General features: G+C 27.2%; 1 protein-coding gene across 1 annotated transcript in view; it reads right to left on the bottom strand.

The window, feature by feature from the left end:
- LOC129967701 (nephrin-like) overlaps nt 1–12,929 on the bottom strand; it is a 632,974-nt gene that overhangs the window by 110,022 nt on the left and 510,023 nt on the right. The window contains exon 2 of the mRNA XM_056081905.1: nt 11,598–11,936. Within this exon, the coding sequence (XP_055937880.1) occupies nt 11,598–11,936 (339 nt within the window). The remainder of the gene's footprint in view (nt 1–11,597; nt 11,937–12,929) is intronic.

Genomic DNA, 12,929 nt, shown 5'->3' with positions numbered 1-12,929 from the left:
CATTTCATAAATTACTTGATAAATAAAAATGGAAAATAATACAAAGTGCACTTAAACTACTTCCTTCGAATAGGTTCTACAAGATAAGTAAAAATAGCACACTTCCCTTTTTTTTCTCAATGGACAGAAGTACCTGAAACTCCTTCAGACATTACAGACAATAAATGACATAAGCTCTTTGAATTTTTTCCCTAGATAATAATAAGTCTATGCTACTACAAAGACAGATAGATAATATTAATTTTGTACTCCTATAGATTACTGCAAACAGAAATTTCCATAAAAGGTTTTCGATGAGCGAAGTAAAATAATGAAGCTTTGCAATGATGTGTACATTTGACCCCGTTTGTACAAAGAAATATAATCTTTTGAAACCCGTTCGCGTCCCTAGTTAAGAAAAATAATAAAGAAATGAAGCTTTTAAGGCGCATTATCACAGTTACTATAAATTAGTTATAAAATTAGGAACAAGAAATCAGCATCAAGCTTGGCATTGAACCAAATTCTAAAACTTAGGAATATAAAACAGTTTAATAAATAGGTTGATGGTAGGTCCTGCACAAAAAGAAGTGTCTAAAAGAATAGGAAGATTTTAAGCATAAGATTAACCAGAAATACAAAATGTTGACTATAAATACTTGTAGTGTAAGTATTTTGATCTCAATAAATTTTGCAATCTATATTTTTTTATATCAAGTAACCCATAAAAAATATGCAAGTCTAGAAAATCATTATGTAAAAAAAAGACATATAATGTTTTGAAATATGTTAAAGCATTGATTAAAAATAAGTTGGAAAAATATAATTTTTTTTGTCTTCTTAGCCGCGCAAAAGTGATAAAAACATTTACAATCGATATATTATTGCATACGATCGAATATAGAATATATATTGTAATAAAATCATTTAAAAAATGAATTTTAAAATATTTATCAAAAATGAAAAATGATTGAACGGAAATAAAATTGTTATTACTAGAAGCTATTTTTTGAAGCTGTGAAAAATAGATTGGTGCAAAAATAGTTTTAAAATTATAGAGGGGATATAGCATGAGCATTTCGATTAATATTTAATTAAATACCTAATTAGTTTTGAAAATTCTTTATACTATTGAAGAAGTAACAACGTGGCCTATTTGGTCACTTGTTGAGCCTTTTGGACAAATTTTATAACATGCAAGGTGAAAATTACAGATAATATTCTGCTTAGTACCTTATCAGGCTAAAAAACAAAAACAAAAAAATAGTTAACAATTTCTTAGCAATTAATATGAAAGGATATCAAAGCTAATTTGAATATTTTAGTAAATTCTTGTTATAGATTTAATGTGAAAAATAATTATCCACTAAAATGATGGAAAGTTATTTTAATAATTCGTCACCTAAAAGAATCAGGCAGGATTCACTTGTTCTTTAAGTTTCTAAAAATATTTTTTAAAACTTATTCATAACACTTAAGCGCAATTTAAACTGAACTGCAGTCCACATTTTATAAATACAACTTGAGAAACTGGAGATCTTCTCAAAAAATCGATTCTTATAAACTACATGATACGCACTGAATCCATAACTCATTAAACCTTTGCTTTCTAATCCCTCAGCTTATAAAAGCAACGGAGCCATATCTTCTTACAACAAAAAAGAATGAGCACGTTATCTTTCTAAGCTTTCTGAAACGGAATCGCTATAGACAGAAAGGGTTAGCCTTCGCCTCCTCGAAAGATTTGTATGCTCCTACGAGAAGCTGACAGCAGAGATGGATAACATTCTTAAAAGATTTGTGGGGCAGTTTTGTAGACGGCGAGAAATGTATCGAAAAAGGCTCTCTGGTGTTTGCGGAATGGGAGATATACCAACCCCAGAAAGAAAGAGAAAAAGAAAGAATTCTTGCTGTTGTGGAGATCAACCGATATTGGTCTCGCAGGAACTGTAAGAACATTTCTTTGCTTTTAGAGCTTAAGTGGGGAATTTTTTATGGTTGCTACTAATTCGATAGTTATGTTGCTTGGGTGTTTGATATTCGAAAAATGCAACATCCCTTGGTGGCAATATTGTGCTTCTGTAAATTTACCGGATTTGATGATCACACACACACACACAAAAAAAGATCCGGTGAACACAACATTAAAAATCTCATTTGAGAGTTTCTTTGCTTTATTAGCGTTCTTTTCTAAAGATAATATTATCTGTTTGTTTAATTGAAAAAGTTTATTTAATTTCTTAGTTAAAAAAACTAATCAGAAACATTTCCATTGATTAAATATTAGCTTATTATTTTTAATATCAAAATTCAAATTCGGCCAAGGTATATTTTTATCAAAATGTATCGAAAAGACTAAGAACAAATTACTTTTTCTAAACACGAGAAATATACACTAAGTCTTCTATTCAATCAAGATCACAAAGAAGATAGAAGAACACTATCTATGGAAGTTGAAATAAAAGTTAATTAAGAATTTGTTGAAGTCTCTTTTAAAAAGGAATATTAACAGAAAAGCTACGAAAAAGACTCCATTCTATAAACAAAGAAAATATCTAACAAAGAAATAAAACTTAGAAAATAGTCTGATGTAATCAACATGAGTGAAAATGTAATCAAAGTATTTGTTAGTCATAAAGATACTCAGGGGAAATACTTTTAGAAGACCCAGAAATTATTTATTTTACTCGTTTTGCACATTAATAAAAATGGATTTAAAAAATAGGCTTATTGAAATGCTTCAACTGGAAACCAAAAAATACAGATGCATTTGGGGTGGAGCATACATACTGCAAGTTAATTTGAAATTGCCTACAGAGACTAAACAAGAAAAATTGAGAATGAATCCATTTCTCAAACCAGGAAGATAAAATAATTTAAAAACTCTTAAAAACTTCGGATATCATCTGCTGGAAATAAATATCAAATAAGCCTACCAATTGCCTACAGATAGTAGTCAAGAAAAATTCGGAATAAATGCATTTCTCAAACTAGGAAGATAAAATAATTTAAATAAATATTCTCAAAAACCTCGGATATCGTGTGTTGGAAAACAAATCCCAAATAAATCTGGCAAGGGTTTAGATTAGAATCAAGCTAAACTTTAAACTAACTCTTTTCGCCTATCGAAAATATATGCGTTTATGATAAAACACATAAGTCTTAATATTTTGCATAGCCTTGTATATTTTTGTTTACCTTGTGCATCTTGGAATGATTTACTGACCTTTTCAATGATTGAATGTTATTAGCCAATAGTTTGGTGGAATTTTATGAATCCATTTCGCATACAATTATTTAAAAAAAAAGGCTAGGCTTCATCTATTGTTGAAAATGCTCTGAAGAATGCATGTTGAATTTTTGTATATTATTACACTTAAAAGGGATTTCTGTTTGGTTTCCACAGTTTGAGTATATTTAATGCTTGGAAAATATTTATTGTTAATTCGGTATTATATATGTATCATTTGTCTGTACACTGCTTTAGTTACATTACTTTGAAATATATTTTTTGTACATTATGATCGAATTATCTTTAGTTCATGTGGATTTTGGAATATAAAAATGTTACATTTACATTATATCCGATATAAAATAAAAACATATTCTGTGCATCTTTCGATGTTCAAAATCAAATAAGTGGATGTACTGTGTTTCTATACTTTATTGTATTTTTTGTGTTTTAATAATAAATAATACACTATAATAAATTTCTGTATTTTTATGCACTATAATAATTTTTTTGTTTATATATGAATAGATTAAATTATAATTTTATCACAGTGTTTGTTGTTTCTTTGAAATATGCCACCTCATACTGGTAAATCTATCATGTAAAATGTTTTTAATATTTATGATTTACCCATTTACATGTATACTTTTACTTTTTTCTCAAACTTGCAATGAATTTTACGTTTCATAAAAGATGGTCAAGAAATCCAATCCAAATGTTTATAACATTTTTCCAATATAAAATAATAACTGATGAATAAAATGAAATTAAAACCGTTATTAGGTTATACTAACTATTTAGCAAATTCCCTTTCTAACCATACAGAGTGAAAAGTAATAGTTCCTAGCTATTAATTTCCCCTCCAAATTCTGTGATGAACAGCAAAATAACTTTCGTGCGGAAAATTTGCACATGATATATGAGCAAACAAAGTTGTATCAGACGCTCCATCTCTCGAATTTAAAAAATTTGGGAATACGTTGTATCTTTTGTATTTCTTAGCTTTTTTGTTCAAAGGCTTATATATATTATTTTTTGAATCGTCTTTAACACCTGAGGATTAGACATGCACGAAGGCCATCTCGAAAGTGAGTCAAGAAAATTAAGTAAAAAAGGATTTAAAATGAATTTATTTCTCAAACTGTTTTGGATATTCGCAAATAAAAGAAAAAAAAAACATTTAATGTAACATGGTTGCATGGAAAAAGTTTAGGGGCAAATATGACAACTACCATATTGTTACCAATTGAGTACCTTTCATATTGTTAGATCAGTTGTTGCATTCCTAGACGTCTGCCATTGGATGCCAGTATGAAATAGTGATCGTTCTATTGACAACTTCCTGAAAATTTCTAGAACGATGATCCTTGATAGCAATTTCGTCTTACAAGAATAGGATTATCTATGGAAAATATTTGCTGTACTAAGTCTTCAAGTCACTGTTTCTATAAAGACACTATCTTATCTATTCGGTCTGTTCGTCATCAAAAAGACAGGATGGACATGGGTATTTTGACGACCGTCAGAAAATTAGCTAAATCAAGCGCTTACTTAATGCACTTGTTGCAAAAACAATAATGGCATAACAGACCTATCCTCGTAATCGCCAAGAATACAGAAAAAAAATGATACCTTTTTAGCCACAATAACTTAATAATTCCCTCGATTGAGAAGGGTAAACTATTTCATATAACAATCAGTTCTTGTTCCTTCAGGCATGCACAATCGTTTTATGTATTCTGCATACATGTATGTATTGAAGATGGCATGCCATCTTCTAGCATACACATAATGCATAACTTACTATCTGTGAAAATAACCGTATAGCATGTATGTTTATACATTTTTATTTAATTTGATGTTTTTCAAGCTTATAAAGATAGAATTTTGAACTTCTGTTTTGATTCGCTTTTTCATGCCCTAGATTTTAGAAAAGCTGAATACTTGTTCTTTTTTTATGACAATGGAATATTTTAATGTACACGAATTAATTGATTTATATTAATTCGCATATTGATTCTATATGAATGGTCCTACCAGGTTATTGAATGCGGGGGAAAATTTGATAATTTTGTAATGTTAAAAATTAATTTTTAGACAAAAAAAAACCGATAAAAGAATTAAAATAAAAATAATTAATTCGCTCATAACTGAGAGTTTCTTAAAAATGTTTTTATTAAATTTATACATATCGAACAACACACATTTTTATAATAATTATTCTAAATATTTAACGTCTTCGGAAGGCATGCAAAAATTAAAATTACCAGAAGGAGAGAATTATCACAGTTTGTAAGGAAAATTATGTCTTAAATATTAACCGCTTATTTGTTTTGCCCGAATGCCATACTTGCATCGATTTATCGAATTTTGGTAGTTGTAAGCAAAAAATAAACCATTCAACACGATTATAATTAAATATTAAAATTACTTCGAATACATAGATAACTCAAGTATTCAATGGATTTCCATTTGAATCAAAATAAGAAAATATTCCCAAAATAGAAAGTGTCATATTATTAGATTGTAATGAAATTAAAACAGTTTAGTGGTTAAAAGTTGGAGTACTACAACAGCAGTAGTCCATAATCACTAATTAATTGCATGTATCTTCATAAACGCCAAATAAGAATTCTTTTTAATTTCAGTACATTGTTAGCTTTGAAAAAGCAAGATTTTTCATCAAAAAAGGTAAATTGTAAAAGAAAACATTGAAGAAGAGAGTAATCAGAAGAACTCTGGACAGGAAAATATATTTGTTTACTGGCAATACCTTTCCTATAATTAACTCTTACTTTCTAGTTGAAATTTGCTTTAAAATAACATATGGAGATAATTAAATAGTTCCGAATAATTTCTTTCGTTGAAACTGAAAAATAATAATTTTTGTTTGTTATTCTGAATTTATGAATTATTACCTATGAATGAAGATTTCCGTCTGGAAGTTTTATTAGATTTTTGGCTATAAAAATGTAATGTTAAATGAAAAATAAATTATTTTTTGAAATTCTGAAAGATTTGTAAATTGTTTAATCTTATATTTTTATATTTAATTAATCAGTTTGCTTACAAAAATTACTTTGTTAAAGCACTATATTTGTACTTCATGTAACTAATGAAACTTATTGGATCAATATTTTTTATTTATACAGTTTTGTTAATGAAATAAAATATCAATATTGCCTTTGTCCTTAAAAAATAATTTTTTTATCTGTATGATTTACAGGGAAAAAAACATTTTAATTCAATTGAAATTTGAAAAAAAAATCATTTATCATTGCACTTTTCGGGAAAAAAATCGATGTTAATTTAATCACAGTTAATAGTTAGTTTAAGCTAATAATCAGTTAGTTTAATTAAATCAATGTTAATTTAAAAAAGAATGATGCATGTACAAAAATAACTATTGGGAAATGTTCTTATCCCAGTAATTAAATCCTATAAAGAAATTGTCTTTAGATTTCGATAACATACTATAAATTTGGAATTAGAAAACAGAGAATTTAAAATCTCACCATTTATAGAAAAACTTTGAAAATAACTAATTATTACCTGCACGTTTCAGAGCTTCGTTTTCGGTTATTCTTATCTGTTCTTGTAAATAGGCACAATTGAAATGTAATATATTACATTCTTAAAATAGAATTACTTTCAAATTAGTAAGGAAACAGTGATATTTTCGTTAAAATATGTATCCTCCATTATGTTCTTTGATTAATAGGAACTAAGAGTACGAGGATAATTAATTAGTAGGACAAATATTTGGATTTTGTTCTCTAAATGACATATTAAACATAATAAAATTATTAGTGACCATTTCTTTCCAGGCGTATCTTCTTTTACTGAGTATGTGATTGCTTATGGAGATTATTTTGCAAGTGCATGGCCATTTTTTGCGAAAAAGCAGTTTCTTTTACTGGATAGGATTTATTTCATAGGATTTTTTTTTGCGAGTGCCATCTGGCAGGCAGCATTGAAATATAAGTTAGTTGTTTTATCACTATAAATATGAATGTTTGGACGAACAAAGTTTTGCATTTATTTTCTTTGTATCTTATCTCGTGTATCTAACTGTATTACACAAAATGTGTTTTGATATGAATTTTAAATTGTCCGAAATGAATTGAAAAAGGAAAGAGATCTTGAAGGTACTAAATATTCAAATCAAAATAACAAAGCTTAGTATCAATAATAAATAATTATAATCTGAAAGTTTATTTTTTTATTTAGCTACTGAAACTATTCATTTGATTAATAAGAATACGAAGCAATGCCGAAATATCAAATATTGTCTATAAAAATGATATAGAAAATTGCAGAAAATGTGGAATATAATAATATGTAAAAATAAAGACAAAGCTTTTTATATAAAAAAAAAGAATTTCAAAATGGAATCCTGAATCCATTCTGTTTTAGAAGAATTAATCTAATTGAATTATAGGAATTTACCTTCCTTTACCTTACACTGCAGCCACATTTTCTTAGAGTACTTTTTTCCAATGCTTCACATTTTTGAAATTTTATTTTGACTTTCAAATTATTTGTAAATTACTTTTTTTTTATTTCTCTAATAAATTCGAGTCTTCAAAAAATTTTGTTATGTTTATTTATACCTGTAAAAATATTAAAATTTTTATGTTAAAAAGAAAATGGAACATCTTTTATTTTCGTTCTCAAGTTGATGGTGCATTTCTTACGGAATAAAAAATTATTTAAAAAAAATCTATGAACTAAAAATTAAGATGCGAAGATATTTCAATATTTTACTATCTTCGGCAAAAATTAGCTACGCAAAATTTCATTAACTCCAGTCCATCAAAAAATTAATACAAATCGAAATTAAATCTTTGTAAGCTAGAGAAAATTTCTAAGAAACGAGTTATAACGCGCTGATAATCATCAAATATTTTGATCAAAACATATCGCATTCTTTAGAGAAATAAATATAAAAAAAAGAAATTTTCTAGATTTTTAAAAATAATTAGTTATTTCTACTTCAATTTTTAATGTGTGACCAATTCTTACTTATCCTCTTATTGTTTTCAATTAATCGGGGTTGCTGTTTAAATCATAAATCACTTTAAAGAATTATTGTTAATACAAAGAAGAAATCTTATTTGGAAATTAATACATATACATAAATCACTTTTTACTGACTAATAATTGTTTAAATTAAAATCTGAAAGGCATTAATAATCAGAAATTCTAATTAGAAACGTTATTAAATGAAGCTATTCATTTAATTACAGTTAATTAAAAATAAATTTATTGATAAGGAAGTATTAAAAATTATTACGGTACTAATCCGCAAAAGTTCGCAACGCTTCCATTCGTTAGGAAATTCGAAAAAAAAAATGATGAGTATTTTGATACGTAAAACATGTTTACAAATTTAAAGAATTACACTAGATATTTATATTAGTTATCTGCAAAAAGAACAACTTCAAAATAATGATTATAAGAAATTGCAAACCATAAAATTAAAGAAACGTTTTACGAAACTAAATTTTAAAGTAAATATTTCCTAAGTCAAATTTCTTTCAAAAACAAAATATTTTTAATGAAATTAGAATAATTTTCCTCGATATCACTAAATTAAATAAAGTTAAGAAAAAATATAAAAAAAAAATTATTATTGATTTGTTTTAGCTAAGGATCTCTAAAAACAATTTTAGAATTTTATCGAAAAATGCATAATATAAATTTTTAAAAGGATGGGAATGCAAGTGTAATATCTCAGAAATAAAAAACAACAATCAAAAGTAAATAATCAAAATAAATAAAACAAAAAAAAAGTAAGAAGAAGAAGCCATTGTTTATTTACTTTCGTAATAGAAAGTTTAAAACATTACTGAAACTTTATCAAAAAGTTTGGCTTATAAATATTTATGAATACATGACCATAACTATAATGTCTAAGAAATAAAATGTCAGTTTCAGTAAAATTTAAAATACTTTTATAAGTAAATATTTTTAACAATGAGACTCATGGGATTGAAAGAAATATTAGATAAATTTTATAATTTTCCATTTGCCTTTAAATGAAAGAAAGTAAATCTTGGATTTTTTTAAAAAATAAAAATCCTTCTTAATAAAATAGTTTTTTAAGTAAAATATTAATTCAAATATTTTAAAGAAAATATTTCAGGGATTTTTGATTTAAAAAAATGATATTTATTGGAAATCCTTGCAAAATATTGCCTGTTCCTCTACTTTCTTTTAAAAAATGTTTGCTGGAAATGTTCAAATTTTTATTTTCAAAAGTGCTTAACATTTATTTTCTCTTAGCTCTTCAAAAATATGCTTATTTTTGCCACATTGTAGATTTAAGTTTCGCATTCCTAAACCAGTTTGCATAGTATTCACATTTGCAACGTCTTAATTCCTTCTTATTAAATTAAGAGTGATTATATAACCTATTTACTGGGTATGACGAAATATTTCAATGTTAAACAAACCGAATATAAGTTTGTTACCGTTTAATAATAATAGGGTAGAAACTAATTAAATAAATCCTTTTCCTAAAATGGGGAATTTTTTACTAAATTTAAATTAAATAATTTAAGTAAAAAAATGAGTTTAATTTTTTGTACATTTTGCTTTCACTCATAATATAATACCTTCGATTCTGTCGGAATGAACTATAATTTTGTCAAGTAGTTTTAATGAAAGCAACTGTTTAAATGTCATCCCCTCAAGACTCGGTTGTAATAATAAAAGTTGATACACACACACAAACGCAAAACATGACAAATGGAATCACGTTTCACATTCATTTTGTTTTCATGTCTATCATCACACAATAACGTCTATCATCACACACTAACATCTATCAATCACAACAATTGGAAAGAAGATGTAATAAATTTACCTCACGATATTTTAATATAACAAAGATAAATTGCTAAAATTTAGAATTCCTATTTCTTGCCATTATGTACTGAAGTTACAGTAATTTAAGAAAGTTTTTGGATAAGCTATTCTGACATCAGAAAAATTATAATCCTGAATTTATTTTCTTACGTGATTTAGATCAATTTAATATTTTTGTATATCATGAGATTTTAAGTTCGAGAAGAAATAAAATAATTCTATGAAAGGGAGTAGAATGTTGCCTTGATTATTTTATACCAATTTTTAGCGAAATATTACACGCTGAATTGGTAATGCTGAACAGAAAACTTTAAAAATACAGGAAGATCAAGCAGCCTTTTAAAAATTGATAACTGTAGCTGGGGATTTGTATTAAACAATCAATTTTCAAGAATCCGCTCCCGAAAAAATGATTTTTATTAATACAAGATTGATATATTTCGATTTTTACACAGTTTTTTTCTTGTAAATTTCTCTTCTCTGACCTATACAGATTTGAGGGTGAGTGTTGGTACTTAGGTTAAATTTTTTTGGCATTTCGAAGCCTTATTTGGGTTCATTTCTTTTCCTATCTGTATTCCAATATAAAACGCAATCAATTCCTATAAACAGCAAAGGTTTATATTGCTAATCATAATACTCTCAATGGTATAATGTAGAAGCTTATAGAAGGATGCTCATATCTATATGTCATCCTTCCCATTTGTGTACAACTCAAAATTAAGAGATTTTGTACATAAATAATCCTTATGTTACTTCAAAACAGGATACGAGTAGAGCTATACAAAATTATACCTATTAAAGCAGCAATTTTTTTGCAAACATTTTTGTTCTGGTTGAAAGTAACTTCTTTAACAGAATGTTTTGTCCTCGTTGAAAATAACTTCTTTTACAGAAAGGATTGTTCTCATTGAAAATAACTTCTTTTACAGAAAGTTTTGTACTCGTTTAAAATAACTTCTTTGATGAAAATTTTTTTATTCTCGTTGAAAATAACTTATTTTACAGAAAATTTTGTTTCCATTGAAAATAGCTTCTTTTACAGAAAGTTATTTTCGTTGTTTTTATTTTGTAAAAACTTTTGGAAATATCGCTTTTTATTTTGATATCCTATCCTGACTAACTTAGGCACATACAGATCTTCAAACTGTTTTTAAAACGTAAAAAAGCAAAGAAACATCCTTTTTTCGAGGAATAGGCCACCATTTTGAGAAAATCTCCTCGAAATTTTCGATACTCCTCTAAATGTGCGTTCCACAACAAAAGAAAGGCAAATACTTTTAAACTTTTAAATAGAAGAGAAAAAGACTGTCAATTTTTAACATCATATCTCTGAATATTTTAAGATTTTCTGGCACCATTAGAATTGTGCTTAAGTTATTATTTTCAACTTTTATATTCTTTCTTACCTTCGAGAATTCTATACATTTCCTCATATATAGTGATAAACTATTCCAATTCTTCCTTCATAAAACTAAATTTTAATATGTATACCAAACTGACAACCACTTACCTATAATAATCAGTTTCACCAGTCTCGTGACAGTTCTTGCCCTCTTGTACTCTATTCTACACTTATAGATGCCTTCATCCTCCACGTAAGTCGGCTTGATGATGAGGGTGGGTGGGTATTCATTGGTCTCGAAATGAGCCCTCCCCATCAACATCTTGCCAGGGAAGTGCTTGGCGTCGTCCGGAAGGCCCTTCCGGAAGTCCAGAGTGTAGATTGGAGACTTGGGTGCTTCTCTGTACCACAAGATGAGAGATATTATGTCCGGTTCCTTAGGGATGGCGATGTTACAAGGTAGTCGAGCCTCACCTCCAGCCACCGCCAAAAATTCTCGGATTGGAACTGGAAAATTAACAACAAAAAATAAATATTTTATTTATAATGTTGCTTAATTATTGTGCTGTTAATATTTTTAAAAAGTCAATTAGTTTAACACATTAAAATCACTGCTATGAAATAAGCTACTATTTTAAAGCATTTAAATTCATCAAAATGACATTTCATTCCTTTGGTAAAAATAAATAAAGGATGTAAGCAGTTAAATTATCCTTTAACAGTTAATAAAATTTTGATTTGAGCATTTATGCCCATTTTCAAGTCTATCTCAGATTGACTAATTATCATGCATATCACTCTGCTGCACAGTTTTTATTGATAATATGGAATGGCTATAGATTTCAAAGAATTTTGATAACTATACTTCTGAGATAAGTAGGATTAAACTATTTAATGGTTAAGCAGGAATAACGTATTATTAAAGAGAGTTTTGCATTAAGTGCAATTAAAAGGTTATTTCATTGAGTTATGATTCTGATTTCAGATGCAGATTTGTAATAATTCAATATCTTTTGCTTTATATCCCAATATTTTTTTCTGTTTTTTGTGATATATTTTAAATAGATTTCCATATCCTGCAATACTACTAAGTGATAGTCAAATTGTAAAGCGTATTATAAATTATAATATAACCATACTAAATATTGCTATTAAGATCAGGTCATAGAAGTCAATATTTAGACTAGAACTTTAACAGGTAATTCTGGTAAACAAATTTATTTTAATAAATTATTTTAAAAATATTATTGCAAATTCTTAGTTGTAAAAAATAATTAAATATATAGTTACATCATTTTTACAGAGGCAAATTTATTGATAGATGTCTTATAAATAAACACATCGTCCTACCTCACCAATCAAGGTTGAGCATCGCTTCAAGAGTCGAAGCAAGATATCTTAAAGGATGATAGTGCAAAAATTTTCATCAGGATGCGTATTTCCTCATTGGAATGGAGATAACTCGACTCTATAACATTAGGTCTGCTAGAAACTATGGAG

This window comes from Argiope bruennichi, chromosome 1 (assembly GCF_947563725.1).
Source record: "Argiope bruennichi chromosome 1, qqArgBrue1.1, whole genome shotgun sequence".
NCBI lineage: Eukaryota > Metazoa > Arthropoda > Arachnida > Araneae > Araneidae > Argiope > Argiope bruennichi.
The sequence above is the reverse complement of the archived record's forward strand: the minus strand, read 5'-3'. Positions and strand labels throughout refer to the sequence as shown.